Source organism: Glycine max, chromosome 7 (genome assembly GCF_000004515.6).
Source record: "Glycine max cultivar Williams 82 chromosome 7, Glycine_max_v4.0, whole genome shotgun sequence".
Classification (NCBI taxonomy): domain Eukaryota; kingdom Viridiplantae; phylum Streptophyta; class Magnoliopsida; order Fabales; family Fabaceae; genus Glycine; species Glycine max.
In genome coordinates this window covers 2,309,825-2,332,526 of record NC_038243.2, presented here as the reverse complement: position 1 = coordinate 2,332,526, position 22,702 = coordinate 2,309,825, and the positions used below count along the sequence as shown (strand labels likewise).

The window sequence follows — 22,702 nt, the reverse complement described above, 5'->3', positions numbered from 1 at the left end:
TCCTTTGAAAAAATGTAGAGACAAACACAAGTTTTGAAAAATTGTGGAGGATGCCACTCTTCTTTTTATTTCATTAAACATCGTACCATCCATTTCTACACTCTACACTTTAACATCAGGGGTATTCGGAACCTGTCAAAAATAAGTTCGGATAGAGCCAAGTTAGTGAAACGGGATAGGTCGTACACACTAAACACTCCTAGTTTTACCAAGATTCTTTGATGGGTTAAAATTATGACAAAAAGACATTATAAAAATATAATTGCTTAACTGGTATGTCTCATATTCTTTATCCCTTGATATGGTAAGAAAGCGATGTCTTGATGTAGTAAGAAAGTGAAACAGGACAAGTCATAGACACCCCTAATTAACAAAACAAGATTCTAAGAAACAATGTAGTAATATATATAGCCATGGGAGCACTTTTTGCATTTCCATCAAAGAATCAGAAGTCATGAAACGTTTGGTTGCAAACAGATGGTTGCGAATGAGACAAGAGTTTAATGAAAGAAAAGTTGCACGAGAAAATAAATAAAAGGTGAGTTAATTTTTCTTTCACTTTCGTACTACATCATGCGATAAAGAACATGAGACGTACGTACCAATTAAGCAATTACAATTTTATATAGTTTTTTTTATAATTTTAACCTATTAATCAATGAACACTGGTTACCCATAAATTTTTTTATATAATAAATTAATAAGAAATCACAATAAATATGACTTTAAACATAATTATTATAAAAATCAATAAATTTATCTTACATATTAAATTGTGATTGGATGTGATAATATATATAAAAAAAACTTTTATATTACCAGTGCATGTATCATTTATTATATATATATATATATATATATATATATATATATATATATATATATATATATATATATATATATTAATTTTGATATCTCTACATGTCAAAGTTTTTTATGTTAATTATTAATTTGTTAATTTTTATTAATAAAGAATATTGAACCCAATTTTTTTTTCTCTTTTTCTTTATCCTTAATCACTCAATATCTCCCTCCACAAGCCAAAGTGTTCATCAAAAGACATCATAAGAAAAAGAGCTGATCTATGAATCCAATGAAAAGCTTTTGGAAAAGATAGTAAAATGAGAAGAAGAACTACTTAAAAATAGTGTGCGTAAGTGGGTTATTATATTAAAGATTATCTTATGATTCTACAAATCGCTTTCACCGTAACTTTTTTGTTTGTATTATTATTTGGAAATTTGTTAGAATTTTAATCTTAATTATGCGACAGTATATATTTTACGTTTATTCTCTTTTTGTTTCGAGGTTACAATTTGTTTTCAAATTGGAAAGAAGGTCTCCTTGGCTCGACCTCGTTATAATGTACTTTCTAAATAATTTTAGTATGATTACACACACAAATTGTGGACTTTCTAATTATAAATTAAACACATTTTCGGTGAAACATATTACTCCATCTTGCAGTTGTAACTGAACCTGCTGTAGAACAAGAGCAATAATATATAGACACTTTTATATATCAAATATTTCATCAACGGTTATTATTGAGTTCAACTCTTCTAAAATATAATGATGCAATGTTTGGTAAAATAACACATTTAGTGGTTCATGTAAACCTTAAATCATAGAGCTTATCACACTTGATCCATTCTTTTTACACATCACATTGCCTTTGTTTCATTTACTATCCATGTTATTTTCATTCCATAATTTTATAGCATAATAACAAAAAAGGTATTTTGATTTAAAAAAAACATATAACAGGAAAGATAATGTGAAAAATGTTTTAATGAAACAACTCATCTCCTTAAAGCAATTCAAATGTAAACTTTGTGCATGTATTTTTTAAGTCATATTTTTTAATGTCTCTGACCATTCATTTTTGGTCAATTTATGCTTTTAGTTTCTCAAAAATAACTTTGACCATCCTCATAAATTTTCTATAAAACGTTTTTAGTCCCTGCTCTAAAAGGTAGTAGAAAATAATCTTGGCTCGTATGAAAATTGCTAACCAATCCATTGTATTGTATATTGGTAAATCTTGTAGTGCACAGAATACCTCTACAAATATATGATTTGTTGAAGTCAATTGCTCTCTATGTTACTTTATATTTTCAATTATTTTGACTAAAATAATTAATGAAACAATTTTTTTAAAGAAAGGTTCTTTTTTTAGGGAAATTAAAGAAAAGTTCTAGTCGCTGAAATTTATAAATATTTAGTTGTTCATTTCGTATTTATCTGCTGAACATATTATCGATTTTTAATTTGGACGGTTATCATTGAAGTCAAATGAACCGTAATTACACTTTGATGATCACGTTTGAAAAGATATATCACCTTAATCACCCAAAGTTACATCATTATCACGCAGGAAATTGAAGTTGAAGCTTATGCTTACGTGCTTAATTTGACATGCCTTTTAAGAGGGAAAAAGAAATGGTATGATTAAGGTAGGGGAGTTAATGAAAATTAATGAGTATTGAATATACTATGTTGAATATTTTTACAGTAATTATCATGCCTTTAAATGACTTATTTATTTCTCATATAATAACAATTTTTTAATGATTTTTTTATTGTTTCGTTAACTAATCTTTTTAGATTGCAGTTACTAATATTTTTCTCTATTTCATTTATCATTTATTTTGAAGAAAAAGCTATTTTTTATTTATCTATTATTTTAAAAGTTTAAGATAATATTAATTTTACTTTCTCATTAAAACGTATCAAGAAAAACAGAGAAACAACATTGTAGAAGCAATTAAAAGGGTTTTTTTTTGTCAGTAATTAAAAGGGGTTAATCAATGCTAAATCACAATTCAAAATATATAATGACGATTGAGCACAAGATTAAACTTAAAGAATTATCATTGAATACTCATAGATTGAAAATAATTTTTATTTAAGAGAAAGACTATTATATCAAAGAGACTCACATCTAAGAGAAAAATTATTAATTGTTGAAATATAAGTATGAGATAAAATTTTGGATAAAAAAGAAAAGATTAAATATCATATAACTAAAGATAAAACTTATAAACATAAGTCTTAAGATTTTAGATTAAGGTATGATATAAAACTCATGAGATCGTTCTAGGTTCATTGATTTAAATCTTTCCTGTGTTTATTTTCTTGATTTTCTAACTATTGGAAAATATATTTGTATTTAGTGTTTGACTTTTTTTTAATAAAATAAAGGATACAATTTTTTAAAGATCTTACTTGGTTGTATCTTTTCTCTTGTTTTGATAAAAGATAAATGATTTTGTAAGTTTTATTATATATTTATATATTTTTATTCTTTCTTTATAAATCAAACTAAAAAGAGAAAAGAATATTTGTGGTTTAATTTCTAAGATGAAATCAAATAAGAGAATAAATAACTCTTTTATTTTTTTTCTTCATTTTCTTTACTTCCAATAATGTTATATTCCTTTTTTGCTAGTATAAGATACCAAAAATAAAGCGAAAACGATTGAGGTAGGAAGGAAAAAAAAAAAAAAAGAGGCATATAAGTGATTAAATAGTAAATACAATAACTAGCAATCAATGAGAAGATGACAAGCTTGGGTGCATGGGGTTCAATAATGTACATGGCCTTGAAACTCTATGTGATACCAGATCAACGGTCTACAGTTACTCTGCACAGCAGGAACAATTGAAGGTCCAAACATGTGATAAAACAAAAATGTATCTGCCACACACTTTTCTGCCACGTGGCAAACAATCAACGGTCAATTTCCCTTGCCACTGTCTATTTTGTCTTTAGCCTTAGCCTAAGTACATGCCCACCTCAAACTTGCTTATAAGTTATTCACTCACATAAAGAGAGAGAGAGAGAGAGAAGCTATCAACTTATTAGCAACAAGGAGAGGCCAGAATTGCTCTCAAATCCTGAAAAAGGTTAAAACTCGATGACCCTTATCCTATCTTCTTCTAAACAATTTACACAATACATCATTCTCTTCTCTATTACATAAATTTCTTTGCTCTCACGCATATAAACTCTTTCCCTTCGCTGTCTTCATTCTCTTTTTCTTTTCCCTCAACTTTATCAGTCACTCATTGTTGTTTTTCCTTTCTAGTACAGTAGTGCCTCTTTCAGCAACTGAATTTAGGATTGTTAATGAGTTTTCCCTAGTAAGTCTTGTGAACTTTCTGTCCAAATTTGCATTTTTTTGTGTGCGGCAGTGTCAAGAAAAAAAAAATGCCCCCAAGATCAGGAAAAGGGAAATCAAATAAAGCAAAGGCAGAGAAAAAGAAAAAGGAAGAGAAAGGTTACACTCTTTTTCACTTGTGGATACAGAATAACATCACTATATATATCAGATATTGATGTATCCTCTTTTTGCTCTAAATAATCTTTAACTAAATTAGCTTTCTCTAACTTTTGTTTTTCTTGTGTTTTTAGCTGCAGCAGCACCTTCTCTTGTTGACATCACTGTGGTCACCCCATATGACACACAGATTGTCTTGAAGGTACATATTTTACTTAACATTCTCCAAAAATGTTGCATGTCATTTGTGGTTTGATATCACTAACTATTTGTGTGATGAAATTTTTCCAAAGGGTATCTCTACTGATAAGATACTTGATGTAAGAAAACTATTGGCTGTGAAGGTGGAGACATGCCATTTCACAAACTATTCTTTATCTCATGAGGTTGGCATTTTTTTTAGTTCAATTGAGTATTTTTTTTTTTCATTATTGTTAGATGAATATTAAATTCCGTATGTGCCAACCCTTGCATCTTTCTTTATTTTCCTCTTAACACCTACTATACTGATTCAATGTTGTTCCTCCTCTAGACCAAAGGGCAGAGATTAAATGACAGAGTGGAAGTTGTTACCCTAAAGCCATGTCTTCTAAGAATGGTTGAAGGTAGGTGCACTTAGCATACTTGTCATTCAGCATCAACTACCAATTGTGTCTTATGTGCGTGCGCATTTAGTTGAATCTACCGTTTCTGGGTATATATTTTAGTTTGACTTAAATGTACTTTCTTGTATTTTAGTTAACAGGGTAATAAGTTTACAGAGAGTTAGGCACAAATTATGCATTGAAAGAAAAAAAAAAACTAAATTTAATTTATTTTTAATTAAGGCTGATCGGATGGTTGAAGGGGTAAATATATATAAATGATGAAAGTAGTGTTGAGTCGGAGTAGTTGCCTAGTTTTACCATTTTAGTTGTAGTCAATGCTTCCAAACATTTGGTATCTTTCTTCTTCTGCTTTTTTTAAAATAAAATAAAATAAAACTTTAGGAATTTTGGTAAGTACGAAATTGAATAAAATTGAACAAGTTTTTTTTTTATAAGTAGAATGATGCATGAATTTAGACGGGAAAACCAACGGATTTTTATGGAATACATGTTTATGTTTAACATTGTCTACACTAATGTTAAAGTCTTGGTTTGAATTAAACTTTGTCTACACTAATGTCAAAGTCTTCATTTGAATAATAATTACAATGGTTTTTGTGAGGATTGTCTGCTCCACACATCACGTGACATATTAATTTCTTGTAGTGTTCTATAAAACTGAAAAATATTTATTTTTCTTTATGATATTTAGTCATTTGCATCTCCTCTTAGGCAAAGAGACATGTGGAGTAACCTGGCATAAAAGTCATGATTGAGGTGCTCTTTTTTTTATTACCTACCATACTAGAAGAGACATTGCTCCTTAGAATATAGAATCTTTTAATACTTCTTAAAATATACTACCACTATTTTACAACAAAATAATCGAATCATTTTTTGTGGGCGTCAAGTATTTACGGCAATAATTAAAATGATTTGAAATAAATAATTTTTAATGCTCAAAATATGTCATTTATTAAAAAAATAATAATAACTTATATGATTGAAAAAACCTTTCGCTGCGGTTTCTTTATCTGTTTTTCCAATTGGTTATATATTTATGGTGGTTAATGCAAGCGAAAACTACAATGCATCAAAAAATCTATACACTTATTGCTATTTGGAAAATACATTGTTGTCATTTTCATAAACGGTGATAATCTATTTTTGTGTGATACACGTTAATGATTCGCCGAGGATTGTAATCATTTATTCAAGTTGCATTTCGGTGGAAAACCAAACCCCACTTTGCTCTAGCAATCGCAATCTCATTAACTCTTTTTTGAGTTTATAGGAAATAATAATTTAAAAACAAAATAAGAGGAATTTTAAAAGATTAATTAATTGTTCTCTAAAAAAAGATTAATTAATTGTTTAAACGAACATGTTAAAATAACGTGTGTGTGTGTGTGTTTTGTACCCACCCGCCTTTTTTTTATCTTTTAAAACTTTCAAATTTCAGTTTATTAGTCGTTGAAAAGTTATTACACTTTGACATAAAAAAATAGAAGTTATTAACTATGGGAAAAACAATGATTAAAAAGCATCACGTAACTTTTCCTCTACTTTTATCGCACGATTATTTTCAAGATTTTTCCTCCCAATATCAGTGTCACGGGTGTGCTTCACGCAATTTGTTTTGAATTATGTTGCTAGCATTACTGTTTGTTTTAAACAAGTCTATTTAAATATTTAAGTTTAATAATTTATTCTTCAAATATATGTTAATATTATTACTTAAAAAAATAGATTAATGTAATTATTGGTTTACAATTTCATGGACTTATTTGAATTTTTCTTATTCATAATTTTTTGTATACTAATATCTAAAATGATAGTTTAGTCTATGTTTTAGTCATTTATATCTTTGGGGAATGAGATTTTCTTATTTATTATTTATATATGTATTTGTTTGTGCCACTGTGTTACAGAGGATTATACAGATGAAGCCCAAGCAATTGCGCACGTGCGGAGGGTCTTGGACATTGTGGCCTGCACAACAAGGTTCGGTAGGCCCAAACGGAGCGTAGCAAGCTCAGAGTCAAGGCCCAAGAAAAATGGTAAGGCCCAACATCAGAACCAGACAAGTTTGAGCCCACCGGGGACACCGAATGGGGAATCCCGGGTCGGGTCACCGTCGTCGGAGGCGCCACCGTCGGCGATCTTGGATAACGTGGGGATGAAGGCCATTCACCCAACACCGAAGCTCTCAGATTTCTACGAGTTCTTCTCCTTCTCTCACCTCTCTCCCCCGATTTTACGTGGGTACCTCTTTCTTTCTCTTCCAATTTTCTTAATTAAAGAGAAAACCAAAAGCTTAACAATAATGGAAAACTTGGGTATTTGTGTGTTTAATGTTTATTAGATTTGAAGAGATGTGAAGTGAAGGATGAAGAGGATAGGCGCAAAGGAGATTACTTTCAGCTTCAGGTTTTGGCTTTTTTCTCTCCTTGTTACTTAAAGTGTTAGTGTTTATGGTTGAATGCTGCATATATGTATCTGAAGTGAGAAATTGTTGTTGGTGCATGCATGAACATTGAACAATGAAGGTTAAAATATGCAATGGGAAGGTAATAGAAGTGGTTGGTTCTGAGAAAGGGTTTTACACAGTAGGGAAGCAGTCTCTGCACAGCCACACCTTGGTTGATCTTCTCCAACAGCTCAGCCGAGCCTTTGCTACCGTATGTTTCTCTTTTTAATTTCTTAACTCCTTCCTGTCTCTATTTTCTGCTTTTTATATATATCTTGCATGTCAAGCTATCAGAAAAATAGTCATAAGAATTTGATCTTGAGCAAGTAGTTTGATGTTCTAAGTTTTAACTAGCGATTCTGACAAATGACTAATCAATGCAGGCATATGAATCATTGATGAAAGCCTTTTTGGAACGTAATAAGGTACACTTTAATCAAATGAAATTGATTATTTTCCTTTCTTTAGAAAAAGGTATTTCTCTAACAACTTATCTCCTTCAGTTTGGAAATCTTCCGTATGGATTCCGAGCAAATACATGGCTTGTCCCTCCGTCTGTCGCAGAGTCTCCTTCAATCTTTCCTGCATTACCTGCTGAAGATGAAAACTGGGGTGGTAACGGTGGTGGCCAAGGAAGAAATGGTGAATTTGAGCTTAGACCATGGGCAACAGATTTTGCAATACTGGCCTCTCTTCCTTGCAAAACTGAGGAGGAGAGGGTGGTTAGAGATAGAAAAGCATTTCTGCTTCACAGTCAGTTTGTTGATACCTCAATATTTAAGGGTGTTGCGGCTATACAGCATGCCATGGAATCCAAGTTAAATACCAAGAATGAATTGAATTCTTATCCAGATTCTGTTCTGCATGAAGATCACGTGGGAGACTTATCCATTATAGTCAAACGTGATATCCAGGATGGAAATGCAAAGTACAATTCTTTACTGGATGAATCTAGCATGCATAAGGTGGATGCTCAGAAGAATTTACTCAAAGGGTTGACTGCAGATGAAAGTGTAATTGTTCATGTAAGTCAATAACCTGTCTTTGCAAGGCTATATTGTGATTTTGTGATTGCTCAATTTTTTGCCTTGTTGATTACAGGATATGTCTTCCTTGGCTGTTGTTGTTGTACACCACTGTGGATATACTGCAACGGTAAAGGTTGTGGGTAATGTGAACACAAGGAAGCCTAAAGTTCGAGATATTGAGATAGATGATCAGCCAGATGGAGGGGCAAATGCTCTCAACATCAACAGGTTTGAACAATAAACTATTCCATAAATGTTATCTGTAGATGATCTGAAAATGTTACAACTTCTAAGTTACATATTATGAAACATTTTATTTTATCTTTCTCTATTGTTTGATTATATGCATTGCAATGCAACCAGTGTCTCCCATATAGATGAATATTAATAGCAAATTTGTGATGATGATCCCTGACACATTTTTATGATGTATGCAGTTTGAGGGTACTGCTTCACAAGTCGGGAGCTGAGTCATTAGAAGGGACTTTATCATCCCTGTCAAATTCGAATGACTTAGATGCTTCTAAAGTCCTTGTTCGGAAGGTGGTTCAAGAATGTATGGAAAAGATAAAGGAGGAGCCAAGTGCTTCAGAAAGGTCTATTCGATGGGAACTTGGTTCCTGTTGGATCCAGCATTTGCAAAAACAGGAAACTTCAACAGATAACAGTTCCAAAAACAAAGAAGATGGCAATGATCTTGAGCAAGCTGTTAAAGGTCTTGGAAAGCAATTTAAATTTTTGAAGAGGAGAGAGAAGAAATCCAATAATCTAGATGGTGCAGATTCTAGGGAGCAAAATGACTCTAGACTTGCAAACATGAATGATGTTGCGGATAAAGTTGAGCCAAACAATGATGACTTAAGTAACTCTAATGAATTAGAGAAACTACTTTCTGAAGAAGCATTTTTGCGTCTCAAAGAATCTGGAACTGGTCTTCACACAAAGGTTTGTGGAATTTTGAAGATTGTGATGCTTCTTCATGTTCCCTTATTCTCATGTTTCTACTTGTTTATCTTTTTTTTTAAAAAGAATCTGGAACTAGTACTTTTGTTAAAGATTGTGATGCGTCTCAAAGAATCTGGAACTAGTACTTTTGTTATATCTCTTGTGATTATTGTCATTTTCCAACTTTATTTTTTACTCTATATTTTAGCTTGTGTTAAGTGATATTTATGTTCCTATGTCTATGATAATGCATCCTTCATATGTCTTGTACCTATCATTTCAATTAGTTTCTTCTTGCAACAGTCAGTGGATGAGCTTATCAGCATGGCACACAAGTTTTATGATGAAGTTGCCTTGCCAAAGCTGGTAACATTACATTTCTCAAAGGATTTTGCATTTCTTTGAATAACCCAAATTTTTTTTACATGATTAAGAACCAAATGTATTACTTTTTTAGGCTATGGACTTTGGATCACTGGAACTTTCTCCAGTCGATGGTCGTACACTGACTGACTTTATGCATTTAAGAGGATTACAGATGCGATCTTTGGGTAAAGTGGTGAGAATGCTTTCCTCTATTTTTTTGCTTCCTCTAGAAACATCTTTGCTAACTAAGGATAACCCTTCTGGATCTAGTATTAGTAACGTTCTTTCTATCTCTTAAGCATCTCTATGAAGAACGTTAAAATGTTCCAACCATCTACTGCTTGAAAGCTGCTATTGTAGTCTAAATACCTTGCTAGTTGAACTAGTGTGAATCAGGTTAAAGCTAGTTGGTAATATAGTTTGCTTTTGTTGGTTGTAATTTCTTGAGTGAATCAGGTTAAACTTGCGGAGAATCTTCCACACATACAATCCCTTTGTATTCATGAGATGATCACTCGAGCTTTCAAGCATCTACTTAAAGCAGTTACTGCCTCTGTTGACAATGTAGCTGATCTATCTGCAGCCATTGCATCAACACTGAATTTCTTACTTGGTGGGTCTCGAACAGAAGATGGCGCTGACCAAATTTTGATTGATGATCATAATCTCAGAATTCAATGGTTACATCTGTTTTTGTCCAAAAGATTTGGCTGGACACTAAATGATGAATTTCAACATTTAAGGAAGTTGTCGATTCTCAGAGGGCTCTGTCACAAGGTATCAGCATCTCGTCGTCTTGTTCTATTTTTTTTAGATGAAGTTTTTATTAATTGCACTTGTTTTTATTCTCAGGTTGGATTGGAATTGTTCCCAAGAGATTATGACATGGAGTCCAGTAAGCCCTTTGGGAAAAATGATATTATCAGCCTGGTTCCTGTTTGCAAGGTGAGATCATGTTTATGTAATCGTCCCCCCAAAACCTATTCTATGTATAAATGTATAATTCATTGATTTTCATCTCATTGAACCATTTACAAACAAGATCAATTTTTTTTACAGCATGTAGGGTGCTCCTCATTAGATGGACGCAATTTATTGGAGTCTTCCAAAATTGCTCTTGATAAAGGAAAGCTTGAGGATGCTGTGAATTATGGAACAAAGGTACAAATCACTTTCTTCAGTCTCTGGATGGTGCATCATTTCTAAGTTTACTAGTTATAAATGTGGCACAGTGTTTTGACAATACTATCATATCGCAGGCATTAGCTAAGATGATGGCTGTTTGTGGACCCTTTCATCAAAATACTGCAAGTGCATATAGTCTTCTAGCTGTGGTTCTCTACCACACTGGAGATTTTAACCAGGTAAATAATAGTTCAGATTTATGTCTCAGCTAGTAGAGGAAAATATTGTTTCTTTTGTTTCAAGCTACTAGGGGAAAGAGATGAAAGAAAGAAAGAAAAAGGAGAAAAACATGCTATTGATTTGCTGAACCTGCATATGATTGGTTTTTATACATGCTCTTGACTTGAGGAAGTTCTGCATGGCTGCGTGCACCTGTTTCAAGGTCTGCTAATTATATTAATTTATTTTTTATTCTTTATTTATTTAGGCCACCATCTATCAGCAAAAGGCCTTGGATATAAATGAGAGGGAGCTAGGGCTTGACCACCCTGACACTATGAAAAGCTATGGGGATCTTTCCGTCTTTTATTATCGTCTGCAACACATTGAGTTGGCTCTGAAGTAAGTTCGACTATATTGAACTGGTTTAGATGTTTAAGTTATGACTTTCTGCTTGTTATTTTGAAATTACTATTTCCTCATTGATCTAAATGTATCTTTTCACAGGTATGTTAATCGTGCTCTATTCCTTCTACATTTTACATGTGGGCTGTCTCATCCAAACACAGCAGCTACTTATATAAATGTGGCTATGATGGAAGAGGCCATGGGAAATGTTCATGTGGCACTCAGATACTTGCATGAAGCTCTTAAATGCAACAAAAGATTGTTAGGAGCAGATCATATACAGGTCTCTCTCTCTCTCTCCCTTTCTCCCTCCCCCCCTCTCTCCCCCCATGGATGGAACAGTGCTTTATACAGTATTTTCCATGTTATAGACTGCCGCAAGCTATCACGCCATAGCTATAGCTCTTTCATTGATGGATGCATTTTCTCTGAGTATGCAACATGAGCAAACTACACTAAAGATACTTCAAGCAAAGCTTGGATCAGAAGATCTTCGTACACAGGTCATTTCCTTTTCTGATTGTAGTACTAGAATTCTGGTCTAGGATTGAACTAAGCATTGGCAAAATATGGGGGTTGATAGATGGTTTTGGCTAATGTTACCATTTTTCATGAAAGGTTTTTTTTTCCAATGCAGGATGCTGCCGCGTGGCTTGAATATTTTGAATCAAAAGCCATAGAGCAGCAAGAAGCAACTAAAAATGGAACTCCAAAGCCTGATGCATCCATTGCAAGTAAAGGTCACCTTAGGTACTAACATGGTAGCCCCCATTTACTGTGTTTCAAACAGGTTATATTTCAGGGTACATATATATTTAACCACTTTCATGCAGCGTGTCAGATCTCCTGGATTTTATTAGTCCCAACCCAAAAGGAAATGATGCTCGGAGGAAACAGAGGCGTACAAAGGTGGGCAAATATTTTTCTATATGATGTTTATCTCAAAAGTAACTAATAGCATTTCCCGTGGTGACTTGCTTGTAACCAACGGGTCCACTACTAATTTGATCAAATTTATACTATGTTCTCATGATAAGCAATGGTAACTCCTGATTAAATACCTCTTGTTCCAGTTTCATTGTCCACGTGCCTTTCATTAAGTACTGTCCTTAAGGGAAACAAGAAGACTATGTTCCAAAGATTTTGGAAGTTTTTACCTTTATTAAAGTCAACTTTGACCGGCATGCAACCTATTGCATTCTTTTGGAGTTAGCTTATAGTTCTAGGTGAAGTGCTATAATAGTTTAATTTCTAATCGGAAGTAATTTTGAAAACATTTGACATCATTTACCATATTTTGTATTTGACTTGTTGCTTTTGTTTTCCAGATACTCTCAACAAGTGATAACAACAGTCAAGAACATGATGAAGCAATAGCTGATGAGACAATTCTTTTTGATAACTCAAAAGATGCTCTAAGTATGATACAAGGCAAAATAGAAGAAACAAATGGCAAACTTGATTCTCAAGTACAGAAACAAAATGGTGATTTCACTGGGTACAGACCAGTGACAAGTGAACCTGTTTATGAGGCGTCATCTGATGAAGGTTGGCAAGAAGCCAATTCAAAAGGGCGGTCAGGAAATGCTGCTAACCGCAAGTTTGGGCACAAAAAGCGACATCATCTATCAAAGCTCAGCATTAATGGTTCAAATAATTACATTTACAGGGAAGGCAGTTCTAGGAATGAGATTACTTCGCCACCACAAAGAGGAGTTCCAAAAGTCATGTTAGACATGTCATCTCCATCTAGACAATCAAAATCTAGAAACTTAACTTTGAATGAGGATTCTGTTAATCATTCAACAAAAGCTTCTGTGTCCAAAATTTCATCTCCGGCATCTCTGAGTTCCTTGGCTTCAAAGTCTATATCTTACAAAGAAGTGGCTTTAGCACCACCAGGAACTGTTTTAAAGCCATTGTTGGAAAAGGCTGACATGGAAAGGGTTAATGCTGGAGATGAGATATGCTGCAATCCTGCTGTGACATCAATAAGTGAAGGTAGTTGCCAAAGTTCCATAACTAATACAGTTTGTCAGCATGATGAAACAGAGGAAACTCATGAAAATGAACCTCAACAAGAAAGTTCTGGATCGGAACTTGAGAAGGTTTCTGATCAGGCAAAATCTACAGCAGAAACAAATGGCAGTAAGCTTTCAGCTGCGGCCAAACCTTTCAATCCAGGAATGTTGTCCATGTCTCACCATTTAAATTCAGCTTCCTTCACAAGCATGTATGATACAGATGTTAGTCAAGGCATGCACGTGGAGACTGTGCTTCCCCCTGCTGTTGCTAGGGTCCCTTGTGGGCCTAGATCGCCTCTGTATTATAGAACCAACTATACTTTTCGCATGAAACATGGTTCTACTAAAGGTCAAACCTCTATCAGAGAAAGAAGTGGATTTGGGTCTCCAAGAATAATGAATCCACATGCGCCTGAGTTTGTTCCCAGAAATGCTTCTCAAATAGAAGCCAATGATGCCAATTCAAATGTTTCCAATGAGCATAACTCTTTGTCTGACATAGGCATGTCAGAAGAAAACAAGCTAGATGAAAATTTTGTTGAAATCAATGGGAGTTCCAACAAAAACAGTATTTCTGAATCTGAGAAGTCCGAGATAGCTAGGCAGATACTGCTCAGTTTTCTAGTGAAATCTGTCAAGGAAAATATTGATTCTGTGGATGAGTCTAAGGATGGTGAAGGAAAAATTGAGATCTTGGAAAGTTGTTCTGATGAAATAGCCAAAGACAGTGCTGTCATAAACATTATGTATGGAAATGAAGAAAAGAATAAGACAGTGCCTCATTCCAGTGATAGTGATGAGCAAGAGAAATTAGGTGTTACTGAAAAAAAGAATGGAGATGGTGAAGGGTTTATAGTTGTCTCGAAGAGGAGGAAAAACAGGCAGAAGATCACAAATGGAGTCACAGAATTGTACAACCAACAGTCCATTTGTGCTTCAGTTCGTTGAATAGAGTTATGAAATAAATAACGGATATTGTCTCTACATCTGAGTGTTTGTCTGGCCGAAGCTCTGGACATCATATTGTTAATAGTTTATAACTTCATGGCCTAGAATTTTTGGTCATTCAATTCATTTTGTTTTTTGTCGATATAATAAGTGCATTCGGGATTTGTTTATTCTCTATTATATAGTAAGTTTTGTTCTGATACTTGGAAATTTTGTTTTATCAATAAAAAGCTGATTGACAACTTCATTTTTAGTATTATTGTTGTTAATTTCTGTGGCCAGGATAGTTACATTTCACATCTGGAGTTGAACATAGCTGATAGCTGCTTGGCCTTTCTTCCTCCTAGCTGAACATAATTACTTTACACTTGATATCGTTCTATTCTCATGGGCTATATGAAGGAAACAAGACCTAGTATTCTATGTTGCTGACATTTGGTCATACATGAACCTAACACAGTTTTGTGCCAATTTAATTATTAGAGTAAATGGAGATGGAGTGGTCATTGTTATCATAATAAACTTTTCTTCTTTATCCTATATAAACCACATATATATTTTGTTTGAGACAATTATGTTGAAGTCTAACTATTACGAGCAACAAAGTTTTCCTCTAAGTATTCAACACAAATTGCGTATACAAAACTCAAACTCACGTGACTACTTCAACATTGCGCTTGGTGGTATCATATCTTTAAAAATTAACTATTAGTACTTACAATATAAATTATAACTTTAAAATATTTCTTCAGTTGTGTTGATTGCTATTTTTTTTACCTCAACGCTCAAAATATTTATGCATTTCTTATCAACTGGCTAATAAATTTCGAGGTTGTTAACATTATTATGACTTAAGGTTGACGCATGACTCAAGAAGTGGTGGCAACATTTAGCGTTCAGTCATTTTCTTGAGTTAACAATCGGAGCCCAAATACAGAGCATGTTTGTTGAATATTATCCACAACAAGAAAGAAATGAAGTTTAGTTTTGTGGAGTAGCTCAAGGGTATGGGGTCTTTTTAATGAACTCAATGTGGGAAGCAAATCATGGTCCAAACCAACTGTAAAATAAAATTCAACAACACTTTAACCCCATTGTGAAGAACACTTTAACCCCATGGCGAAGATTATGATAGTGAACCAAATAAGTCATGTCACGTATATAGTTGACCCCATTGTGAATAATGCAATAAATACTATTGATCTCATTTGCTCTTTCTGGATTAGACAGAGTCTAATACTACATTGTGGAAGAGCTCTACTTTAATTATGAAGATATTTAAATAATTTGTCAAATAAAGTTGAGGCACATCACATCTGAGTGGGTTATAACCACTGCATAGCAGAATAGCTTGAAGGTGAAAACACAGAGCAATCATTATTGTCATCATGGTGAATCATATCAGTTTACGACTTTTGGATGGTGGGTTCTCTACACATTGTTTGTCAAAAAGGAAAGGATCAAAAAGGGCTAAATTTATTGGAGTGATTAACTTCTAAATATTTTATATTAATGTTATGTACCTTTCTTTTGTTGGATGCTGGGGATGAGCTTGTTTAATTGTTCAGTCACCAACAAAGCCACAAAACTTGCAGTAAACTATTATGAATCGATGGGTACAACATCAACATTTGTGGTTTCAATAAAGATCTTTGAATTCCCCATCTTAGATAATTAGCTGCATTAAATTAAGCAACATTTGCTAGTGCCTATTCTCTGCTTTGAGCATCTAGGTCAAAATGTGTCAAAAATCATTGCCAAGCATTTGCTAGGTAATTGGGAAAATGAAATTCCATCCCAATAACTTAAAAAAAGAGGTGGAAAAATACCTACAATGAACCATTCTCACATAATGTAGCAAAAAAATACTGGTTAAACATTTAGTTTCGAGATAAGATGGTTTAACTTCAATTAAAAAATGCAAATGAGTCTGAAGAAACTATTTTTATATATTTATTCACTTAAAAGAAGTGAAATCGTAATAAAACTACCATGATTTGTAGTCAAACTAGAGAAATTACATCTTCCTCTCTAATTAGTTTGAGAGAAATGCATAGGTACAAATAGAATTCATAAAATTATGACGAAACAACTTTGCAATTGAAGTGAGTGAGAAGAGCAAACTGTGACATAATATAAGGTGAATTAGTATCACTAGGGTTAAATGCATGCATCTATGAGACTCTATCAGTGATTTGATCACAAGTAGGACCCTAAATTATGAAATGTTACCCAAAAAAATCAGGGAAAGAATACAGTTCAAGGATTGTTTTCTCTGTTAGAGTTGGATACTATATCATTATCACTATCCAAGTGAAGAGAAAAAAAAATTCATTTGTCTAAGTTGATCTCATTATCAGTTAAACACGTACGTCCAAATTGTGTTAGTATACATAACAAAAGATTAGAACTTATGGGTTACTTTCCCAGCCCAATGGATAAAAGCAGGTGACAAGAAATATTCGATAATTAGAAATTTTGTGGAAGCAAAGATGTCACTTTCCAACGGAAATATGTACTTGTAGTCTTCAAAGATAGATAGAGGGAGAGAGACGCGCGCACACCATAGTTATTTGGGTAGGAACATTTAGTTATTTATTTATAAATAAAATAAGAATAATAAACCTTATATCTCATTTAAAATGATGAAAATTAAAAGATAAATATAAATAATTTTTTAAAATTGTCATGCGATTATTGATTAACTTATTTAACCCATCATTATATTTAAATTTATATGACTCCGTAAACCAAACAATAATTCCACTCAAGAGTGTGTGACTTTGTACATCAATACTTTTAATAATAAAGGAAATACGTACTTCATTTTAATGTCTACAAATTTTAGATAATTTTACCACTTTTCGGTTTTTAAATTTCTACCATTCTCTTTTAATAATTACTCACTCACTACTCTCATGTTATTAGTTATTTTTTATTAGTCTTATTTTTTATTTTTAACTTTTAATAATCTTTTTTCCTTTTCTTTTATTTTTATTTAAAATATGTACCCCCTAGTAATAGTAAACATAATAATTGTTACGACAGTATATATTCTTCATAGATAACAGTAAATATAATCAGTTGAGTCTTGGATAGAGAGATTTATTGCCTATCTATAGATCCAGCGAGTTTGAGTAAAATTTAGATGATATGTTTTATAGATAGGTAAATGAAAAATAAAGGCTTTTTTTAATTATTATAAAAAATTAAAAAATATAGTTACACGAATTATTTGAGATGTGTCAATTTCAAATTAGTTTAAAAGATATACATTAAGATACTTTTTTGCAACAAAGAAGTAGAAATGCATACTAAACCTAGAAGGAAAAACCGACATGATCCTGATGCAGAAAATCATCATACATGAACGAGCGAGACTCTACCATTATCGGCGTCTTTGATTTCTTATCTGCACAAATTCTCAAATATCAAAATGAAAAAGAAAAAAGAAAAAAAAATACAACATTCTGAGCAACGTATAAGTTAGATTCCTTTTAACAAAACATATATTACATGTTTGAAATATTAATTTGAACATCATGATTCAGAAAACTACAATTTCAGTATAGTTATATAGATGGTACTATAAGAGAAACGATATTCATATATATAATAAGTTATATAACAATTAATATAAATAAGAGAAATATAGAATATAACTAATATTTTTTTTCTTTCGAGTATAGTATCAAGTTAAAATTCAAACTCAAAATTATCAATAAAGCTAAAAAAATCCTCATATTACAGCAAACACTCGGTGATCAAACTTTTAGTAAATAAAAACTTTTAGAACACATTCTTTTTTTCTATAATTAGGATCTAAAAGTAGAACAATGATGTGCTAACCATTGTTAGAATTAAAATAGATTCTTTTAAGAAATTAAAATAGATTTTAATATATATATATATATATATATATATATATATATATAACTCTTAAAATTATCAACACATTTTTAAAATAATCATTAATAAAATAATATTATTTTGTTAATTTCTTTACTTTTACTTTTAAAGAGTGCGTTAGTTGACAAACTGGTCTAATAAAAGCATTCAAACTTTTATTTTAGAGGAAAAAACATTCAAACATATTCTTTGAATTTTGCATATAAATGTACAATTTTGTCATGTCAAAAGGACTTGATTGATATTTTTCCACAAGTAACCATTCTGTTCAAAGTTTTGCAATATTTTGATCATAAGTAAGATTTTCTGAACATTAAAGTTGTTATTAATATAATAACAATATCCGAAATATTAAATAAAATTATCTTAAATTATAGAGCATAAGTGAATTTCACACTAGCTAATTCTTAATTTGTATTACGGATAAACGTCTTTAACATTTATTTACGTTTCAATGGAAGTAATTAATCGACACTGTTCTACCGAGATATTGTGAACACATAAGAATTAAATTAAGAACACCCATTTTTACGTAAGACACGAAATAAGTTGGTGGTGCAATGATTGGGAAATGGACATTGGTAATGATTGTGTAGTCTAACTAAAACGAGAGACCCTATACCTTGTTTCTATAAAATTAGTTTAGAGTAGTATATATCTATATTGGGGATGAAAATGAAAGGATAAGAACTCTATCTATTTATTTATTTATTGCTGCTACACTACCCTCAAAGTCGAATAAAATTACCTTATTTTAATTTTAGGAAAAAAAAAACAAACAAACAGGGTAATGTAAAATGCCTTATTTATTTATTTATTAGCTGTAGTAAAATCCCCATCATGAAAATGTGTTTTAGATCTCTTATAAGAGAGTTCACCAACTATATAATAAGTTATGGAACAATTTACGCTAATGGTTGACAAAATTGAGTAATGTAAATAAGTGAATTTAACAAGTGAACTCACTAAAGAAAAAGAAATTGAAAGTTAATAAAAGTTAACATTTGAGACAAGTATTCATTAACAAGTCACGCTATCCTTTGCACTTGCATGCACTTGTTTTGTCTTTGTTTTTTTTAATCCATTGCACACGTTTATGGCGAGGTTAATAATAATTTCATATATATCATCTTAATGTTTTGATTTTCTTTTATTGGTAGAGAAGAATAAAAAATAACAAATACTAAGTTAGATATAGGCTAAGGTTATATTTAGTAAAAATAATTGATCAGTTAGACTCAAAATTTAAAAGTTAGTTGAAAGCTGTTACGTTTGTTTATTATATTTGAAATATTTAGCAAAATTGATTATTGAACAGATTAATTAACGTGAAACTATATGTTTATTTATTTATTATTTTATTGATAAAAATATATTTTTAGAAGTATTAATTTTAAATTCTTGTAATTTTTGTTACAAAACTCTAAGATTTTTGTTTAGAAATATGTTTTAAAATTTTAAAATAAATAGGAGTATAAACAATGTAATGACTAAATTAAATTAGTACGATATTAAAAAAAATATTGAAAGATACTTTGTAACATTAATTAAGATAATAAAAAAATATTAAAATATTAAGAGTAATTTTTTTATAAAAAAGTTATATGTTCAAATTTGATTTAAAAGAACCTACGGGAACTTTATTATCAAATATTTTTAAATTGTTTGAAAAAACTTATACGGTAGTTAAATACTATACACATTCTAAACGTTTTAGTTACTTGTAGTTTCTACAAATGAATCAAGCTTACAAATTTTTGAAGCAAGAGACAGAAAGAACCAAACAAGCTAAACCATGTATCAGTTTTGAGGCGTGTTTTCTTTAAAACTGAATAAAAATATTTTTTAAACAAATGTGTATCAGAATGAGAGAAATTAATTTCTTATATAAAACCATTCAACAAATAACATTATTTGGAAAAAAAAAGATTTAGAATTAGAAATAGTAAGTAAATTAATTTCAAAGAGATAAAAAAAATCACCTTTAAATTGAATAAAATTAATTGAAAGTACAAAATTTAAAATATTATTATATGTCATGCAATTAACTTCTTTTTTTCATTTGTTTAAAACATAATTAGATATGAAATGTAAATAAGTCATATTTTAAAAGATGAATCTCTACTCTCTTCTTTTTTTCATTTTTTATATTTTTCTCAATATTATAGTCTGTCTGTATGAGAGTACATTATTGAGCCGTATATTTTTGGATTCAACCAGAACCAGTAATTTCTTCTAAAAAGTGAACTAGTGTTGAATCCTGAAGATGGCATAGCATTAGCATAACATAGTGTACGTTAAAAACAAAAGGCCATTAAGAAACCAAAAGAAAGCCAATATCTGCTGTATTCTGCTAAACCTAGTTTCTTAACGTAGAATCAATCAACACAAAAACAGTCACGTACCCACCTACACATTCATAATCATAAACCCCTATCTCCACAACATAGAACCATGGAGAATCGAGTACATACATGCATACACCTCTATTCAAAACATAAATAATATTTTTTTTCTTGTCTTAAGCCACTGTTTCATCACAAGAAAAAATTTCAACTAATTTAAGATTCAATCCAAACATAACTAAAATCTGCTCAACAATTATTTCTATCGAAATTGAAATACAAACATATATCTTCAGCACATTAATCATTTATACTAATCAGTTGATTAAACATAAATAATAATTAAATAAACATAAAAGTGGCAAATAATTAATTAATTCATAGCACCAGTAAAATTAAGAAGAAAAAAAAAGCTCACAAAAGGGTTAATTAATTAGGAATTGATGGTGAATTGGTGGTGTGATTGTGGTTGTGGTTGTGAGTGGGAGAATGCAAAGGGAAGAGTGGCAAAAGCTCAGGAGGTTGAGAAGCTCGAGGGGAAGGGTGCAAGTAGAACCCTTTCTCCGCTATCGCTCTCTCTTCTTCCTCCTCGTGCGGCGTGCGTGGGCTAGCACGCGCCAGAAACAACTCCAGTGGAGAAACCGGCGAAGCTACCAACGTTGTCGTCGTTGTTCTGCTTCGAACCAGCGAGGACGTGGGCGAGACGCTCATCATCATCATGCTCATGGCTGTGTCGATGGGGAGCTCCAGCCTCTTGGCGGCGGCGTTGCGGCGCTCGTGGAGCTTGAAGTTCGGCTTCTTGGGGCCGATCACCTCGCCGGCGGAGGCGGGGCGGTGGGACTGCGCTGCCGCGAGGCGCGTGGGGAGAGTGAGGGGGAGTTTATGGGCGGAGGGGTCATCGGAGGCGCCGGTGAGCTTCTGGACGACGGCGCGGAAGTTGGAAGGGTTGGCTTGGACGAAGGTGGTGTTGGGAGTGGTGGGTGAGTGGAGGGTCGAGTTGGAAGCAGCCATGTCAAATGAGAGAGAGAGAGAGATTAATTCTTTTGAGAATGTTAATGTGCCCTTTTATAATAATAATAAGAGAGAAAAGGGTTTTCTTTATCAAGTGAAGTGACGTGTGATGGAAGTGTCAGACATATACGCTCAACCTCAGAAGAGAAAATGTAATAAAAAAACTGACACTCGAGTCAGAACGCGGGATCTGATGCTTCTTCATACTCGATAGATACTAGTAGTACTTTCTAAGGTAGATATGTTATTTACTAATGGGTTTTTTTTTTCTTTCTTATATATGCATATACTTGGTTTAATTTCGGTTTTTCGTGCTTATTTATATTAGATAAAACTGTTATAAAAACTTGAAAGTCTGGCTAACTAGTCTCTTAAAGGATCTTAATAAAGACACGGGTTAAGAAATTAAAAAAGAAACTTTCTTTATTAAAAATCATAAGAAAACATGTTCTAAAATCATTGAAGAACACATTTATGCATTACAACAACAAAAAAGTCAAAACTACAATGAATGAATGTGCTAATTATGGATATGATGCTAAATTTAAACTGGAAAAAATGATTTGCAGTCTCCCGCTTTACCACTTGGCTTGTTTCTTAAGAAAAAAATGTTATTTCTTTAATCAATATCTAAGTATACTAGTTAATATTTGCTAAAACTTTTTAACCATAATAAATTATTACATCACTTATGAATCAATTAGTAATGATTGTTTAAATTAATAAATAATTTTGAAAATAAAGTTATATTAAATATTTAGAAAAACTATTTACTCCTCCAATCCTATATATTGACCAAATTCTAAAAAGAATACTTAGTCCTATTTATAAGTCACCAATTAAGTTATTAATAATGATTTTTTAATTTTGTCCTTTATATTATTTTCAACACTTCATTAGTAGAGAAGATAAATATTAAAATTGAAGGTTTCTATTGATCCATATCTATTGATATGGAAATAGTAAAATAATGGGTGAATACTAATGACGGTGAAAGAGAGAGAATGTGAGATGATAATTTATACTAAACATTT

The 22,702-nt window shown here is 31.9% G+C and overlaps 2 protein-coding genes across 2 annotated transcripts; one reads left to right on the top strand and one right to left on the bottom strand.

Annotated features, from left to right (window-relative positions):
* The first annotated feature begins 3,806 nt into the window (after positions 1-3,806).
* LOC100784276 (protein TSS) lies at positions 3,807-14,650 on the top strand. The gene is made up of 23 exons (XM_006583055.4): positions 3,807-4,283; positions 4,418-4,485; positions 4,577-4,669; positions 4,816-4,888; positions 6,802-7,131; positions 7,236-7,300; positions 7,420-7,551; positions 7,724-7,765; positions 7,844-8,365; positions 8,442-8,596; positions 8,806-9,313; positions 9,617-9,679; positions 9,771-9,872; positions 10,136-10,456; positions 10,532-10,624; positions 10,739-10,840; positions 10,939-11,043; positions 11,292-11,425; positions 11,531-11,714; positions 11,803-11,934; positions 12,069-12,181; positions 12,265-12,340; positions 12,760-14,650. Exons 1-23 carry the CDS (start codon positions 4,214-4,216, stop codon positions 14,401-14,403), a joined length of 5,127 nt encoding a protein of 1,708 aa, XP_006583118.1. The 5' UTR covers positions 3,807-4,213; the 3' UTR covers positions 14,404-14,650.
* A 5,919-nt stretch (positions 14,651-20,569) lies between these two features.
* LOC100783744 (VQ motif-containing protein 11) lies at positions 20,570-21,724 on the bottom strand. The gene has a single exon (XM_003529751.5). It carries the CDS (start codon positions 21,666-21,668, stop codon positions 21,087-21,089), a length of 582 nt encoding a protein of 193 aa, XP_003529799.1. The 5' UTR covers positions 21,669-21,724; the 3' UTR covers positions 20,570-21,086.
* Between the last annotated feature and the right edge of the window lie 978 nt (positions 21,725-22,702).

Excerpts from the sequence above, each read along its gene's own strand:
- LOC100784276 (XM_006583055.4), top strand. The coding sequence starts at position 4,214 with ATGCCCCCAAGATCAGGAAAAGGGAAATCAAATAAAGCAAAGGCAGAG. Across the intron at positions 4,889-6,801 it reads TCTTCTAAGAATGGTTGAAG|AGGATTATACAGATGAAGCC; the intron begins GTAGGTGCACTT and ends ACTGTGTTACAG. Across the intron at positions 11,044-11,291 it reads ACACTGGAGATTTTAACCAG|GCCACCATCTATCAGCAAAA; the intron begins GTAAATAATAGT and ends TTATTTATTTAG.
- LOC100783744 (XM_003529751.5), bottom strand. The coding sequence starts at position 21,668 with ATGGCTGCTTCCAACTCGACCCTCCACTCACCCACCACTCCCAACACC.